The sequence below is a fragment of the Sinocyclocheilus rhinocerous genome, unplaced genomic scaffold (genome assembly GCF_001515625.1).
Source record: "Sinocyclocheilus rhinocerous isolate Xijiao unplaced genomic scaffold, SAMN03320098_v1.1 scaffold1868, whole genome shotgun sequence".
NCBI classification, from domain to species: domain Eukaryota; kingdom Metazoa; phylum Chordata; class Actinopteri; order Cypriniformes; family Cyprinidae; genus Sinocyclocheilus; species Sinocyclocheilus rhinocerous.
In genome coordinates, this window is record NW_015661949.1 from 193,025 (window position 1) to 210,859 (window position 17,835).

The 17,835-nt window shown below is 36.0% G+C and overlaps 2 protein-coding genes across 4 annotated transcripts; one reads left to right on the forward strand and one right to left on the reverse strand.

Moving 5' to 3' along the window:
• Window positions 1–1,490: 1,490 nt before the first annotated feature.
• LOC107726940 (urokinase-type plasminogen activator-like) lies at window positions 1,491–4,662 on the reverse strand. Its single transcript, XM_016536636.1, has 10 exons — window positions 4,590–4,662; window positions 4,438–4,480; window positions 4,178–4,313; window positions 3,983–4,080; window positions 3,860–3,904; window positions 3,538–3,715; window positions 2,749–2,900; window positions 2,526–2,666; window positions 2,036–2,184; window positions 1,491–1,918 (listed from the first exon to the last, which is right to left on the reverse strand). Exons 1-10 carry the CDS (start codon window positions 4,644–4,646, stop codon window positions 1,721–1,723), a joined length of 1,197 nt encoding a protein of 398 aa, XP_016392122.1. The 5' UTR covers window positions 4,647–4,662; the 3' UTR covers window positions 1,491–1,720.
• A 3,826-nt stretch (window positions 4,663–8,488) lies between these two features.
• On the forward strand, window positions 8,489–16,416 carry chuk (component of inhibitor of nuclear factor kappa B kinase complex). 3 transcript variants are annotated; one of them, XM_016536674.1, is made up of 23 exons: window positions 9,146–9,287; window positions 9,438–9,502; window positions 9,748–9,852; window positions 9,983–10,077; window positions 10,222–10,339; window positions 10,433–10,502; window positions 10,592–10,680; window positions 10,801–10,890; window positions 11,495–11,619; window positions 11,708–11,815; window positions 11,925–12,060; window positions 12,187–12,381; window positions 12,483–12,585; window positions 12,737–12,860; window positions 12,960–13,111; window positions 13,204–13,265; window positions 13,707–13,816; window positions 13,906–13,955; window positions 14,106–14,214; window positions 14,349–14,496; window positions 15,399–15,526; window positions 15,625–15,724; window positions 15,832–16,416. In XM_016536674.1, the coding sequence occupies exons 3-23, from the start codon at window positions 9,748–9,750 to the stop codon at window positions 15,889–15,891; spliced, it is 2,277 nt and encodes a 758-aa protein (XP_016392160.1). In that variant the 5' UTR covers window positions 9,146–9,287; window positions 9,438–9,502; the 3' UTR covers window positions 15,892–16,416. The 3 variants fall into 3 exon arrangements, with proteins under 3 accessions (XP_016392161.1, XP_016392160.1, XP_016392158.1); XM_016536675.1 differs by lacking the exons at window positions 9,146–9,287; window positions 9,438–9,502 and adding an exon at window positions 8,489–8,505; XM_016536672.1 differs by having other exon boundaries at window positions 9,146–9,502.
• The last annotated feature ends 1,419 nt before the right edge of the window (window positions 16,417–17,835 follow it).

Sequence of the window (17,835 nt, forward strand, 5' to 3'; positions counted from 1 at the left end):
CACAAATGTACTAGACAGTATAACCTACTAAGGAAACAGTTGAAAGCATACAGTGCCATGAAAAAACACATAAAGGTAATTTTGTTTAATATATGGATGTATGTATAGTTGATGTTTAAATATATCGCTGACCTTAACTGTCTGCTATTGCGAAGGACATGGAGGAGATGTCATTGCTATAGGTTACAGGAAACAATGAGTTTACTGTGTTATATAGATTTCATTGCTCATCATTTGTCAGTAAACCAAACTCTTTCCTTTTTAGGTCAAGAGCTTTTTCTTTCAGAAGCATATTGGATTCTTGGTAAGAGGAAGGATATTATGTTTGAGTCTATATATAGTCTTTGGTGATTCACTACTTCCACCTTTTCTCTCACGTTACCATGTGTTTATTTTGAGGCCAACTCTTGCAACTAAGAACATTTTTCTGCTTAGTTTCTCACGGACGCTTCCCCAAAACCTATATCGATATCTTCTTCTTGTACACATCAGCATGTGGTTCTTCTCAGGAAAGTTCTCAGCAGTTGAAATACATCTCACCACTAACCAATGACCATCAGTATATGTCCTCAATATATCAATATAATACATACATGTATAGGGGAGACCGGGGCTAGTTGTCACTAACTCTAAAGGCTGTAATACACTACATGATTTTTGCTCTGAGTTTACCCTGATTTACAGTTTGGATAAGTCAACTCTAGTTGCTGAAAGTCAGAGCCAGAGAAAATTCTATTCCATAGAAAATCATGATGGTCACAGATTCCGATTTTTTAGCTTCACACTATAATTCCATCCAGTCTGAGAATATCAGAGATGTTTGATATTTTGAGTCGATTTTAGAACACATATTGTTTTAATTTGTCAAGCATCTTCTAAGCATATGTTTGAGTTTGTTGTGATCGGAACAACTTTTAAGTCTGGTAGTGTGTGATCCTCAGTCATTTAGTGTATGATGGCCAGTTTTTTTCCAAAGTCGGTAAGTATATGAAGCCCCATGTTTTAAAATCTGTTCAGATTTCAGCCTTAATTTATATACAGTGGTGTGAAAAAGTGTTGGCCCCCTTCCTGATTTCTTATTTTTTTGCATGTTTGTCACACTTTAATGTTTTAGATCATCAAACAAATTTAAATATTAGTAAAAGATAACACAAGTGAACACAACATGCAGTTTTTAAGTGAAGGTTTTTATTATTAAGGGAAAACAAAATCCAAAACTACATGACCCTGTGTGAAGAAGTGTTTGCCCCCCTCTTAAAACTGCGGTTTATCACACCTGAGAAAATATAATAATAAAATATACAAAATATTTAATTTAAAAAAATTAAAAATCTAACATTCTGGAACACTACTCCTTCTATATATAGTTATTGCAACAAAATGGACCAATGTCCATGTCATTAATATCAGTAATTTTAGATCAGCATCTTTAGAAAGGTATAAAAAGACAATATTATTATTTACAGTTCTCAAAACTGAACATAGGTCCTCATTATATGTATCCTTCATACACCTAAACACTGGTATCACTATTAAGTAAATCAGGAACATGTAATTATAACACTATCAAAGATGTTTCCTATTGATTACAGTAGCTGCCATTTTTAATCTAAATGGTATAAATAATTGGCATGTATTCTTCTCAGACTATAACATTACCCTGAGTGGCTAAGCATCTGAGCAATGCTCACATTTCTGTTGTAAAGTGACCCTGTCATAATTAATCCTTTTGTGGATACCTGGAGCCTGCTGTATATTTGGGTAAACCAGTATGCAGTGAGATCCAGTTATTGTAATTGGTGACTTTTGTGTAAACTCCTGGGTTAAACTTTTTTGCACACTCTTTTCCCCAGCTAATGATACCGAATAGGAACATGGTGTTATTTACTTCACACACCAGAGGCCCTCCTGAGTCGGCCTGAAAGCAGAAAAAAACACATTCAGATATGCATTTCTTACAGTTTTATGAAGATATTTTCACTTGCCTAGGCCAAATGTCGTATTTATCAATCATCAGTGAAAACATCCGGTTTACCTGGCAAGCATCTTCCTCCCAGTCTCTACCAGCTGCGCACAACATGTTTTCATTGACCTCATCCTTACTGTAATACTTGTTCTGGCAAGCATTCTGGGAAATAAGCCTCACTTGAGCCTGTTTCAGATATAGAGAGTACTCAAAGCCACCTTAAAAAAAAACAAAGAAAAAACAGATAAAAACAATGATGACCTTTATGTTTATCTCACATATTATAGTTCTAGTCCTGCCATTCAACATTGACGTCCAGAGTGACAAAATGACTTGATTACTGAAATGTCCAGCTACATTCTCTGCTAGATTTTTTAGAGATCCAGTACAGTATGTCATGTCATAATCATAGGATGTCCAAGTTTGTTATATTTCATATCATAGATCAACTTTGTGGACACACCATGTTGCCCTCATATCTTGTTGTCGTAGGAAAATGATCATTGTTATTGTTCTCGGATACACTATCTAGCTTAGCATACAGTGTGTGTCATCTTACCCTTTTGATGTCTTCCATAGCCAGCAATCTCACAGTAGAATCCTGTAGGAAGCATCTGCTGGAAAGGGGGAAGACATACGGTTCTCACAGAGTCTGTCCTCACTGCACATTGTCCACTGCTGTCCACTATCTTCAAAAGAGCTAAAGGAAGGGATTTGCACTACTTATTATTCATGCACTCTTCTTTTAATTGCTGGAATAATCAAATATAAAGCAAACATACCAATGTCGTTATTAAAGTTTTCAGCTGTGTAATCATAGTCCTCATGGACCACAAGTTTGCTCACGTTGAACTGCTGCTCTTTGACAGTGTCGGTTTCATTGATGGCATTCTTTCCCAAATAGACCGAATATCTCATTATGCGTGTTCTCTTACTGTTTAAAGCAAAGAAACAGTAAAATTATATGACATTTTATACCACAATGCAATGACACTACATTAACTGCTTTAAGCTGTTTTATTAAACGGCCCTTTGGAATACTTGATTCTGATCGCAGGATTCAGTGGTCTGATATTTCATTTTAACTGGATAATAACTTATTAGTTTGCAATTGGCTACCCACAAATTGTGGCATTATTACCAAAATGTTCTTTGCGATCTACATGCAAGTTACCACCTAGACTGTTTAAAAGTTGTTGGTTCATTTGTTTTCCTTTTCTTTCCTCATGATTTTACTGCCACTTTGGCACCATCTTGCAACTTAGTTAACGATATTAGTGAAAATGACCTCAGAGAACTTCATTATTACTATTACTGTAATATTGTTGAAATGTTCGTCTTGTTGATAAGCTGATTGTTTTGTATGCTGTAGTGGACAATTTTTTCTTAGTGGAATTTTTAAGATAATATTTGATGAGTAATAAGCAGGATAATGTGCTGTCAGCAAGTCATTATTGCAAAATAAAGCTGACAGGGTGATAAAAGAAGACCCAGACCCCGGAGCAGACTGTGCATTGGCTGATTACTTGTATAGAAGGTCAGATTTTTCCGTTAACAACAGGTTGACATACCCGTCAGGGAAGCAGTGGGCTGCAGTGAGGATCCAGCATGGAGCAATAAGAGTTCCTCCACAAACGAATCCCTCTCCTTTGAAGATAGCTGCAATCCAAGGCTGTGACTCAACAGTTGGCCTTGATCCTCCTATTATCTTTGTAATGCGGTTCAAGCGTTGCTCCCCACATGTTGATTCTGAATAATGAAGAAATGAAGTCTGTGAGGAGAGGTCATTTTCTAGGCTTTGTGAACAGTCCGAGTTGGGGATTTTCCTAACATTGCCACTAAATGATTTTTGTTTAGAATGGGCGATACAAAGTAAATCAATCATAATTTTACCTGTGTCCTGCTTTGATGGGTCAGATGTGGGTGGACTCGTGGTGGCTGCATAAGCAAATGTAAGTCATATTAGTCAATTTTTCCCATGACTTAAATGATCAAAAGAGATGGACTTCTACTTACTTGGTTTCATTTCCCTGTGGGAAATGTCACAGTATTCCCGTACATAACGGTTTCTTTTCCTTACAAAGCACCATGGCTGAATCTTGTTATCTGGATTCCTAAAACAGCAAAATCCAGAGGTCTTAGACATTTTAGAAATCCCACAATATACGTAGTGTCAAAATAATCTCAGTTTTCACTCTATAATATAAATACCTGCAGTAGTTATGATAGCAGTTCCTGAAGGAGGGGTTTTTGCTTGATAATAAATTCCATGGTAGACATATCCGTCCACTGACTGTCACTGACACTTCGTTTTTGCTCTCCTCGCTTCCATCAAGTATGCACTTATCTGAGAAGAGAAAAGTCATGATTAAACCTATACTGTACATTCACATGCTAAAACTACAACAATAATCAAATAGCATGTTAATGAAAAACTTTAATCTAATGTGACAACATCAAAAGAAATGTACCCTTTACTCGAGTAGAAGTGTATTTTCTCCAAGGGTTTTTAGCCTAAAAACAGAAATATTAATATTAGCTGTGTGAGTAAAAAGGTTAATTCTATTTAAAGACCTTTCGTAGGAAGTAAGACTTCTCACTTCTATTTTGTTTTTCCACTTACTGTTTCAGTAAAGTACAGGGCGCATGTCAACAGTAATAGCCTAAGTATACACTTCATCTTGACCGCAAACCAATGTTTTCCTTTTTTGGAGATCCTAAAAACATTTTGAAGAAGTGAGCTACATATTCATAAGACACGTCTTTAAAAGAGAAGGCACATGCTCTCTCACCACAAACAGGGGGAATTCAAGTTAACAGTGACATTTTTAAAGTTGACAAATAAATAAACAAGCATTGCCAAGATAATCATATGAATTTGCAAGCAATGATTACAAGCAAGCATGCATATAATGGTACTATAAGCCCACTGTTCTAACAAATAATGCTACCTATCAGATTATGCTACCAGCACTGTATTTTTAATACTGTAAGGGTAGGTTTAGGGTTGGGGTAGGTGTACACTTTAATAAAGCCTCACACCACATTAATATCATGCTGGAAGCAAAATCTGATAGGTAGCATTTTTCGCTGTCGATTTATGCTACCGGAGATCCTAAAAACATTTTGAAGAAGTGAGCTACATATTCATAAGACACGTCTTTAAAAGAGAAGGCACATGCTCTCTCACCACAAACAGGGGGAATTCAAGTTAACAGTGACATTTTTAAAGTTGACAAATAAATAAACAAGCATTGCCAAGATAATCATATGAATTTGCAAGCAATGATTACAAGCAAGCATGCATATAATGGTACTATAAGCCCACTGTTCTAACAAATAATGCTACCTATCAGATTATGCTACCGGCACTGTATTTTTAATACTGTAAGGGTAGGTTTAGGGTTGGGTAGGTGTACACTTTAATAAAGCCTCACACCACATTAATATCATGCTGGAAGCAAAATCTGATAGGTAGCATTTTTCGCTGTTGATTTATGCTACCAACTGTTTTAATGGGAGGTAGCAAAGTCTGACAGGGTAGTACAAATCATCAGAACAACTCCACTGATCAGTTTTTTTTCATACAATCCATTGATTTCATTCATTTTCATAGTTCATTGATCACTTATGAAACTACTCCTAAAGTACCTTTGAATAAATTCTTGGCACATTTCAGGCATGTTACTATACTAATATGTAGAGCAGCCAAATTGATACATTATATTTGTATCCTTAAGTGTGGTTAAAAAATGTTTTACAAGTGCACTTACAGTCGTAAAAATAAAAGTTACATAAAAACCTTAAACATCCATTGTTTCCATTGGGCTAAAGGTCTTTTGCAATGGAAAAATGTTCTTTAACTTATTAAATTATTCCTCACACATGGTTCTTTTAAGAACGTTTCATTGAAATGTTCTTTGTGGAACCCAAAATCGGCATTGTTTTATGTGCAAAAGGGGAGGATAAACATATTTAAATGTAATTCTAATTCATTCATATTCCCACATGCAATATGTATAAATCAAGACCATGAAAAATAGCTATAAAGGCACAGTATGCAAATGTAAAAGAATGAAAGCAAAGCAGATCCAGAAAAAGGGTATTCGGTGCTTACCTTATACTGATAGTAGTTGATTTGCTTATTTGCTTGCAGATGTTGCAGTGTAGAGCTGCACTGGGCTTCCTGAGCACTTGCTGTCATGTGCCTGTTATGTTCCTCGCTTTAAAGTGACGAGGCTGTGATTGGCTGAGGGGGGCCTGGCCTCAGGCAAACTGGCACATGCGCTGTGCACTAAACAATGAGATAGTGGCGGAACCTCATACTGTGACTCATGCTAAATTACTCAAGATCTCTTCTCTTTTTCTAATGCATAAAACACTGTGAAGAGGAAATATTCCTAATAGGGACTTTGCCCCTGCAGCAGTGACAATCACTGTGGTTTTTATATTGCAGTGGCCATTTCACAACATGCTTTGAGAATTAAAAAATAAATGATCACATACATAAAGTAGTGTTTTCTGTGACTAGTAAAAATGGGTAACTTGTAAGGGTTAATATGTTGTTGAGCTATAGTTAATAGTTAATATTATAGTTAATATGAAAAAACTGGATCTTCAGATTAATTAGATATCAAAACAGATGTGTGTTGTTCTTGTCACAAACACATCTAGGGGATTCATTGCTGTCAGTCAATTTTAACCCAGACAATCTATTTTTAAAATCACAGAGTAATGTGACATGATGAAATCGCTTTTCTTAATTGTTTCCTAACATCCGGAACAATTCACATATGTTTTTACTCTCTGCCCACATGCGTGCCACAGTTTGCATGCCTGATTTATTATAAAGTTGAAATCCCGGGCTTTTATGTGATATTACATTTTTGTAATTTCTTGATTTTTTAAAAAAAATCACTCTAAAGCATTTTTCTCAATCTCAGACGGTTAATCATAGTATTATACTCCTCGGTTTTAGCTGGATTTCATCCTTTGAGATCTATACATGATAAATGAGGGGGGTTTCATGAATGAGAAAGCCAGAGGAGATGATGTCACCTCTCTATCACCTTAAGAAATCTGCAGACACGCATTTCCTGTTCAGCACACTACCAAACTTCCAGTGTTGCTGATGTTTGGCTTCTGTGATGATAATATATGATGTGTCAGCTAAATGTTTGTATCACCTTTTATGATATTGTCCATCAAGTGTTAAGTGACTTCTTTTGTAGAAAGCATGAAGTTGCCTTTTCGGAAAGTTTAATCTTAAATTTCTTAAAAAGAATAAAGTGTAAATGGACTCATATGTTAAGCGGTTTGGGCTGAATTAATTACAGAACTATAATACTTAGGGTCAAGCTTTGAGCTATACAGCTCTGTCTTGCAAACACTAATTAAATTCACATGCATGCATACTTCATATTCATCAGCAGATGGGCATTTATTTAATCATTAAGATTAAGCTTTTTTTTATTATTATTATTCTTGTAAAGATGACATCCATTAAGAAAATATGCTGACAACAGCATATTTGACATTAGGAAATCACTTCAATAGAAGAGATTATCACTGTCAGGCTACTTGACTGGCTGATGCAACCTTTATTGCTCAACATCCTTGACAAAAATAAAGACATATTCCATTAGAAGATTTAATTAAAAATTAAAATATATAATTTAAGGTTTCTTAATTGAACAAAATTAGGTTTATTTAAAAATATATATGTTTAGAGGTCAACTGTCCAATGCTACTGATGAGATGGATTTTTACATGCATTTTAAAGTCTTGAGCACCATCTCCTGGACATTGGTGTTAATGTTTACTCATGCTTGACCTTATCACATCACAGTGGGTCAAGAAAACCACATGTTGACTTTACAGATTAGTTTGAGATCTGTTTCCATGTCTATCTGCTATAAATACAAAATAACATCTGAATATATGCTTTTATTATAAATAAAAAAATATATAAATATAAATTTTTAAAATATATAAATAAAAAAACAAGCAGTTTAACTTGTTTTTCAAGGTAATCTGGCAGTCTTGGGACTGCACAACAAAAACACATCTATGAACCCTAAATAGAAAGCAGAGTAGCAGAGCATCGCTTCACTGTCAAAGATACAAATATAGAGACAGCCGTCTTTAAAAAAAGACACAGACACACATGGTTTCCTAAGAATGTATTGTCAGTGTATGAGTTTGAGACACATTTCACTTCTCTCTTCATTGTAAAAAGAGATATAAGAAAGAAATTCCTAGAAATTTTTCAGAACTGTCATACAAAAATGAGGGAAGCAGCATGCATCTATAGCTGCAGTTCTGAGAATCTATCTATCTATCTATCTATCTATCTATCTATCTATCTAGCCTATCTGTCTGTCTGTCTATATATCTATATATATATCTGTCTGTCTGTCTGTCTGTCTATCTATCTATCTATCTATCCGATGGATTAATACACTTGTTTAACAGGTTCAAAAATTTTCTACATAAAATGTGGTCGGTTCAAGCAAGTTAGAAACACAAACTGACGCAAGGTAAATCATCACCGGCTGACACTTTGGATTAGCTCGTCTGAGAATATTCTGCTACAAGATATCAATGGAAAGTATTTTCTATTCAGTAGTTTGATTTTTGTAATATTGAAATACTTTTTCCAACCAGACTTGTTTTGATGTCTCTGCAGCTTGTCCACAAGATAATCGCCCTTGGCTATGCCAAAGACCTAGACCAGGGGAGCCTATGTAGGCTACTTCATTTGTGGGGACTTTACAATATCTGGTATGTCTTTCCATTCATCAGTGATATGTAATTCATTTTTATCTTATTTTAGTTTAGTTTTTATGAATACAAAGATTCAAAGATTCATATAGATTCATATAGAACACGTACAGAGAGTTCACAAGGAATAATTTTTTTGTTTTTTTTTAGTTCACAAGGAATTAGTATGATTTAAAGATCTGAACAAATTTGCGTCACTGACTGGAGTTACTTTCGCAACAACCGGATACCATTTTCTGAAGGTCCTCGCCGACCACGCTGACTCGAGATCAGCTCCGCGAACTTTGTTTTGGCTTTCTTTATATGGCATCGGCCATGACCAACTGATCCTAGATCAGTGCTGATGAAACCCAGGCGGCTACTGACGCACCGCGCATGCGCGGACATTGTGTCGATTTTGACTGGAGTAGCAGCTGACTGTATCCAATCATCAATCATCAATTTAGGGTAGCAATTTTTAGTTGTTTTGAATTTCAGGTGCTCTTTGGTCGACGTTTTACCGTGCCTGGTGTTATGGAAAGCTGACATTTGGAGGCTTGTAAGAGACTGCAGGCCAACAGTTCACATCGAGTTGTTTACGTTTAAGGTTAGCTAGGTAGCCAGTTAGCAAATCTGACATCCGATGCTCGTTTTAGGATGAAATGGATAGCTTTGTTGTTTCCCATGGATTAATACGCTCGTTTAACAGGTCCCACAATTTTCCACATCAGATGTGGTCGGTTCAAGCAAATTAGAAACACAAACTGACGCAAGGTAAGTCATCACCGGCTGATACTTTGGATTAACGTTAGCTCGCCTGCTAGCTGTGTCACCATATCTAAGTAAATATTAATCCATAGATAAAAATATATCACTTATTAAGCATCATCTACGGTATTTACAGTAAAGAAGCCTCTTTATAAGGCCTACATCATGATCAAACACGAGTAGCTGTCATAGTGTTGAAAGCAGCCATTATACGTTAAATGTCTGATGAGGTGTTTTACTGATGTGTACAGATGGAGAAACCTCCTTTCAGACAGAATCAGGTCTGTGGGTCATGGCTTATGAAGGAGAGGCTGGGGACAGGAGGATTTGGACATGTCTACCTGTATCAAAATCAGGTAATGCTCTGCCTTTGATGTTACTGTTAAGTACTGTTGATGTGGGAATGTATTGTTTTCTTTGCTTGGTTATTTTACCTGTAAAGACAAAGAAAATGTGAATTTTCCTCATGATTATTATTTATTGCAGGAAACCTCGGAAAAGATTGCTGTGAAGCTCTGTCGCCTTGAACTTAATGCAAAAAACAAAGACCGATGGAGTCGAGAGATCCAGATTATGAAAAAGTGTGTAAATCTATAGCAATCAAATGTTTGACTTATTTTTTATTAAAATATAGTTCATGTATGTATACACACACACACATATATACATAATTAACAATATCGTATGAGGGGGTTTTTCATCTTTTTTTCCCCCCAACTTTTCAGGCTGAAGCACCTTAATGTGGTGACAGCAAAGGATGTGCCTGAGGAGATGATGCACATTGCCTTGAATGATTTACCGCTTTTAGCCATGGAATACTGTTCCAAGGGAGACCTTCGAAAGGTGCTTTTGCTTTGCATCATGTCTCATGTGCCCTCTGTTGACATTTTTACTAACTCATTTACGTTCTTTGTATCCTTGTATTGCATCTTGTAGTTACTCAGCAAACCAGAAAATTGTTGTGGGTTAAAAGAGAGTGAGGTGTTGGCGCTACTCAATGATGTTGGTAATGTGTCATTTCCAAACTTATCAGTATTTTTTTTGTTATCGATCAATAAGGGTGGTAAGTAAAACAGTTTGTTTTATTTTCTACAGGTTCTGGAATCCAGTACCTCCATGAGAATAAGATCATTCACCGAGATCTCAAACCAGAGAATATTGTGCTACAAGATATCAATGGAAAGGTATTTTCAATTCAGTAGTTTGTCAATATTTTTGTAATATACTTATATAATAATAAAATACTTTATAAAATACTTTATAAAATACTTTTTCCAACCAGACTTGTTTTGATGTCTCTGCAGCTTGTCCACAAGATAATCGACCTTGGCTATGCCAAAGACCTAGACCAGGGGAGCCTATGTACTTCATTTGTGGGGACTTTACAATATCTGGTATGTCTTTGCATTCATCAGTGATGAGAAAAAGCAATTATCACAATAAGTCGACATAACACTGCTGTTCAAAAGTTTGGGTTCAGTACGTTTGTTTTGTTGTTGTTGAAATAAATGAATGCTTTTCTTTAGTAATGATGCGTTAAAAGGATTCTGTCATTTACTCACCCTCTACTTGTTTTAAACCTGTATGAGTTTGAACACAAAAGAAGATATATTGATGAATGTTGGTAACGTTAGTTGATGGTAGCCATTGACTTTCATAGTGTTTTTCTTCTTCTCCATACTATGGAAGTTAGTGGCTACTGTCAGCTTGGAGGTGAGTAAATGATGACAGAATTTTCACTTTTTGGTGAACTATCCCTTTAAATTAAACAAAAGTGAAAGTAAAGACATTTGGAATCTTACAAAAAAGTATGTTTTAGTTGCATGCTGTTTTATTGAACTTTCTATTCATCAAGAATCCAGAAAAAATGTATTATGGTTTCTATAAAAACAAATATTAAGCAGCGCAATTGTTTTCAACATTGATAATAATAAGAAGCACCATATCAGCATATTAGAATGATTTCTGAAGGGTCATGTGACATTTTGAATGTTTCAGGCTCCAGAGCTGTTTGAAGGCAAGTCGTACACAGTCACTGTGGACTATTGGAGCTTTGGCACCATGATCTTTGAGTGCTGCTGTGGATTTCGGCCGTTTCTTCATAATCTTCAGCCTGTGCAGTGGTATATGTCCTGAAAACCTACATATTAATTATGCCACAATGCTTGTATCTTTTTTTCACATGGAATACAACATATTTTCTTTTTCTAGGACAAGCAAAGTGCGAAACAAAGGTCCTAAGGACATAATGGCTGTAGAAGACATGAATGGCGAAGTCCGCTTTTCCACCCGCCTTCCATACCCCAACAATCTGAGCAGGTAGCCTTTATACAGACCAAAAAAGCCTTGCATTTCTTGCACCATCATTTTTGTTACTATATATTTTTTTCTGGGTCTCTGAGTTGACTAGTTGCTTTTGGTACTGCAGGACACTACTGGAGCCCTTGGAGGGGCTGCTACAGCTGATGCTAAAGTGGGACCCAGTACAGAGGGGAGGAGGATTGAATCCAGAAACAAAACGGCCCCAATGCTTTGCTCTTCTAGATCAAATACTGAACATGAAGGTTTTACTTTGGCGCTATTGCATCATTTCATTCAAATGTTACATATTTAGGCAATAAATGTAGGCTTTCTTCTGTAATGCAAAATAGGCAAAGAAAAATGAGCCGAAATATGATTTTGTTTTGTAGGTTGTGCACATCTTAAACATGACAACGACCCAGGTTCACTCATTTCTGCTTAGCCCAGATGAAGGGCTTCATTCTCTGCAACAAAAGATTGAGACCGAGACCAACATCGAACTTTTGAATCAAGAGCTTCTGCAGGAAACAGGAGTCATGTTAGATCCCAGGAAACCTGCTGCACAGTGTGTGTTAGATGGAGTAGTAAGTATTTTTTTGGCCTATTGAATGCGTTCTTAATTTTTCAAAGGTCATTTCAGTAAATCACTAGCCATTTATTATTCCTTTTTTTTTTTAATCATCAGAGAGGATGGGACAGCTACATTGTATATCTGTTTGACAAGAGTTTGACCAAGTACTCAGGACCTCTAACAGCTAGAACACTTCCTGAGAGTGTGAACTTTATCGGTAAGAATTGATTTATTTATGTGCCAATTCTATAGATAGTTTGTTTTTATTTAAATTGCTTGGGGGGAGGGTGAACTTTGTGTGGGATTTTAACATTTATTGAGTTTCCTAAAGAACTTCAAAGTCTCCACCCATTTAATTTCTGTTTCAGTGCGGGAAACCAAAACTCAGCTCCCTCTGAGTGCCCTTAAAAAGGTTTGGGGTGAGGCGGTAAGCTACATTTGTGGCCTCAGAGAAGACTATAGCCGCCTCTTCCAGGGCCAGCGTGCAGCCATGTACGTCCAGTATATTGCCATCCTCATTAATGTGTATATTTTGTGTTTTGGGACTTTTCCGCTCATAAGTCAATGTTTTTTCGGTTTGTGTGTTTGTAGGTTGAGCCTTCTCCGCTACAACACCAACCTTACGAGATATAAGAACATGATGTTCTCCTTTTCGCAGCAGCTCAAAGCAAAGCTTGACTTTTTTAAGAGCAGCATACAGTACGACTTGGAGAAGTACAGTGATCAGATGCAGTACGGCATATGTACGTTTTAATGTGCTAGATTTCCTTGAAATGTCAGAAATGTATTATTGCATTAGTGATGATTATCTAAAAATACTTTTTTCTTTCTGAAGCCTCTGAAAAGATGCTGAAGGCTTGGCAGGACAATGAGGAGAAGGCTGCTGCGTTTGTACAGGTGCTGTATTTTACATACAGTGGTGTGAAAAAGTTTTTGCCCCCTTCCTGTTTTTTAAATTTTTTGCATATTTGTCACACTTAAAAGATTCAGATCATCAAACAAATTTTAATATTACACAAAGATAGCCTGAGTAAATACAAACTGCAGTTTTGAAATTATGATTTCATTCATTAAGGGGAAAAAAGCTGTCCAGACCTGCCTGGCACTACGTGAAAAAGTAATTGCCCCCTAAATCTAATAACGTAAATTTGAAATTAGACTAATACATTTGTTTTGAAATCTAACTGCTCATCTAAGTATTCTTCATGTCACATTAAAATGTGGCACACTATTGTTTAAATGTTTGTGGTCAGTAAGTTTAAGTTTTAAGAACTCTCTTATGCTCAACAAGGGCAGATTGTTTTAGCAACAACTTAGAAGTTTTGTTTGCTTTTGCAGGTGGCAGAGATCGGCCACCTGGATGAGGAAATAATGGCTTTGCACTCAGAAATTGTTGAGCTTCAGAGAAGTCCTTATGCTCGTCGACAAGGAGATGTCATGGAGCAACTGTAAGTTCATTCTTTCAGCGATACTGTCTGAACTTTCTCCGCAGAGATGCCCCTTAAACCTTCTGTATTGAAATCATGTCTCATCACAGGCAAGACCGAGCAATTGAACTCTACAGACAATTGAAGGCAAAATGCAAAAGTAAGTACAATCCCATCTTGCGTGCTCATTCGCCCCAAGTCTCATTCCAAGTACTTGGGTTATTTATCTGTGTAGGCAAAATTTCCTTACATATTCTTACTGTTATATACGTTTTTGGGGTCAGGATATAGTGTTCTTCATTTCCCTTAGTGCCAGACCCCCAGCACGGCTACAGTGACAGCTCTGAGATGGTGAAGGTCATTGTACAGACTGTCCAGAATCAGGACCGGGTACTGAGGGATCTATATGCACACCTCAGGTAAAAAGCTTTTGAAACCATCCAGTTCACAATCAAAGAGGATTGTGATGGCTCAAACTGCGGCTAGTTAACAAATGAATGCTGCTGTTGCATTTTATGGATGAAATCCAGCATTGCTGTTGTCTTATTTGCAGTAAAATCCTTCTGAGTAAGCAGAAGATCATCGACCTCTTCCCTAAAATTGAGAGGACACTGGAGAGCATTAAGGAGGCAGACAGCACTGTCATGCAGATGCAGATCAAGAGACAGAGAGAGTTCTGGCATTTACTGAAGATTGCCTGTGTGAGTCACATGCTTCTAATGTCTCAGGGCCAGATATGCACATAATCATGGACTTTCCATCGTAATGGTTTAGTGTGTATTAGCGGTGGGCGTGATGGCCATTATCTGATCATTCCATCTATTTGGAACTTGATAGACATAAACCAAAAGGCAAATAGACAGAAACTACTGCTCAAAAAAAGTCAGTCTTTTTAAGAAATTCATACTTTTATTTAGCAAGGATGCATAAAGTTGATCAAAGGTGGCAGACTTTTACATAGTTACAAAAGATTCCTGTTTCAAAATAAATGCTGTTCTATTGAACTTTCTATTTATCGAAGAATCCAGAATAAATGTATTATGATTTTCACAAAAATATAAAGAAGCACAGCTGTTTTCAACATTCATAATAATAAAAAGAATTTTTTCTTGAGCACCAAGATATCAGCATATTACAATGATTTCTGAAGGATTATCTGACACTGAAGACTGGAGTAATGACTGCTGAAAATTCAGCTTCGCCATCACAGGAATAAATTACATTTTCAAATATATCAAAATAGAAAGCTGTCAAAATATTTGACAATAATTTGTTTTACTGTGTTTTTGATCAAATAAATGCAGCCTTGGTGAACATTTGAGCAGAGATTTTACCTAAAATATTTTAACCCTAATCTTTTGATCGATAGTGTAAAATTATTCAAAACAAATCAGTGATACATCGGCATTACTGTAAAAACGGTTGGAAATTTAGCAAGTTGAAAACTCGAAGCAAAACTAATACTGTCAAATGAATACTTCTGACTTTAAATTCTAATTGGTTGATCTACATTCAAAGCATTTCTAAAATGTCTGTGTGTGTAAGGCTTTTTTTTCTTTTTTTAGTTTAACCAACAATTGTGATTGAATGTGTTTGTGTTTAGGCACAAAACAGCACACGAAGCTCTGTGAGTCAGAGTGGAGAGATGCCCTCCTCGCTGTCAACATGGAACCAGACTCAAGCCCAGTGCTCCTCTCGCCTGCCCATGTCCCTGCAAGTGCCACACGAGGGGTAAATTTCTCTTCCAAGCCTAGCCAAGATACTAACACCACCTCATAGGTTTCAAGTTGAGTTGATCAGCGTATGTGATCACGAGTGTTTGTTTTCAGAGATTCAGTCAATCATTTACTTGAGGAGAATCAGCGCTATTTGAGTCAGCTTACCAGTTTACTGCAAGAAACCACTGAGGAGAAATCAGAGAGCATCATGGTAAGTGCTTTTTGTAGGTTTATTATGAAATTCATAGAAATTCTGTATATGATCATGACTGCACATATTTGCTGCTGTAACACTCACTGCTTTTTTCTTTCACACAGGCTCAAGACTGGAGCTGGACTAAATACGAAACCCTGGTTGCTAAATCACAACGTTTGTAGAGTCATGGTGAACTCTGTGACAGGAAGTAACAAGTCATTCTTTTAAATACATTTATTCATCATCACTGGATCGGGGTTGTGTTGACTTGTATGATTTGTTAATCATAGAGTAACTTCTTTGTCAGTATCTGAATTCATTTAAAATCACATTTTGCAGTCTTGTAGCAACTCTATATATATTTTGAGGATGCATTTTTAATTAATACAGAACCAAGAACATGCAAACAAAATTCAGGCAATGTAACAATGTAACTCCAGAAATGTATTTATTTACATACTTCATAGTTCTCTGTATGGGCTGATTTTACTTTCATTTTAGGTGGTTGAGTTTTTATTATTATTATTTTTTTCTTATGTGGTAGTTCCGCATCTGCACTTTAAAGGCTCACTGTGAATGTTTGGAAGGGTGTGAGGTCTGGCAATGAAATTGGTCATGTTCAAATAATGCACTTCAGCTTCACTTTTTGAAATCTTAAGAATTCTGTGAGGCCCCAAGTAAAGGTTTACAACAGACAGATTGAAAGGCATGGCTCTTTAGTCACAGGTCCCATGAAAATGTGTTTGGTCAGACATATACCAGCAGTCTTTTTTTTATAGTTTGGATTTGGCAGTGATGGCAACAGAAATCTTCATATCAGGTATTAGCGGCTAAGAATGAATGAGATCATTCATCAGTGGGCAAATTATAATCAATAATTTTAATCAAAACGGTCATGTTATTCCCTTTTTACGTCACATTTTCAACCATGTTTTTGTCCAAAGATGATCAGCGTCACACAAGAGAGTTCATCACAAAATATTGTATAAGATTTTGCATAATATTATATTTTGTTTGTTTTGTTGGATTATTATCTGAGGATATTTCAGACATGGGTTAAAAGCATCTTATGAAAGAACACTTAGGTTTTAATGTGTTTACTGTATACATGACAAATAAAGTGATATCCATTATGCTATCTGTGTGGTGTAAAAATACTTTCTTCTAACTGCAGTAATCAACTGGAGCTTGTTACTGATAATTCATTCACAACTATGAAGAAAATGTTTTGTAAAATGTTACAATTTGTCTATTTTAGGATCCACAATTTTTCTCAAAAGATCTCACACAGCACAGAATTGTGACATCATTTTCATGTCCTGAAGCAAGTGGCAGTGCAAGACAAGTGTGAAAATATTGCCTGCAGTGTTATGATTAAACCAACCACAAATCGGTATGCAAATACAGGGGGAAAAGCCATTCATTATGCATAGGTGCCATTGCCAAGAAGAATGCCAAGTCACTACACCTCTGTAGAAGGGAATGCTCACATTTAAAAATGTAAATGTTACATAAATTTGAAATTACAAAATTTAACCTAAAATGCTTTGCACACTTAAATGATCATCATAAAGTTTACATTTAGTCGAGAAGAAGAGATAATATGAAGTGTAAGGTCTTTCATTACAGTGATCGCTGAGCTTTGAATTACATTTCACTGCGTATAGTGGTTGTATGTTTACTGGGGACTTTTATTTTGAAATAAAGAAGTGTTTGAGGTTTAATCATTGGATCACTAGACACAAAGACATGCCGCCAGTGTTGCCAATTTAGCAATTTTGTTGCTAAATTTAGCAACTTTTCAGACTACCCTAGCAACTTTTTCTTCCAAAAGCACCTAGCAACAAATTTAGCAATTTTAAACATTTATTTAGCAACTTTTGATAAGGACTCAGACAATAAAAAGGGACACATTTTCATTCAAATTACACAAAAAGAGGAAACCACAGATGCCTAACAGTACACACATCACGAGAATTGAGTTAGCTGCTATTTGCAATTGTTCAATTTAATAATAATAATAATAATTGAATAATTTGATAATTGAATAATTGTTCATTTATGATAAACTTTGTTAGTAGCTTGTACCTGCGATTGTTGATCAGTTAGTACACTGTAAGAAAAAT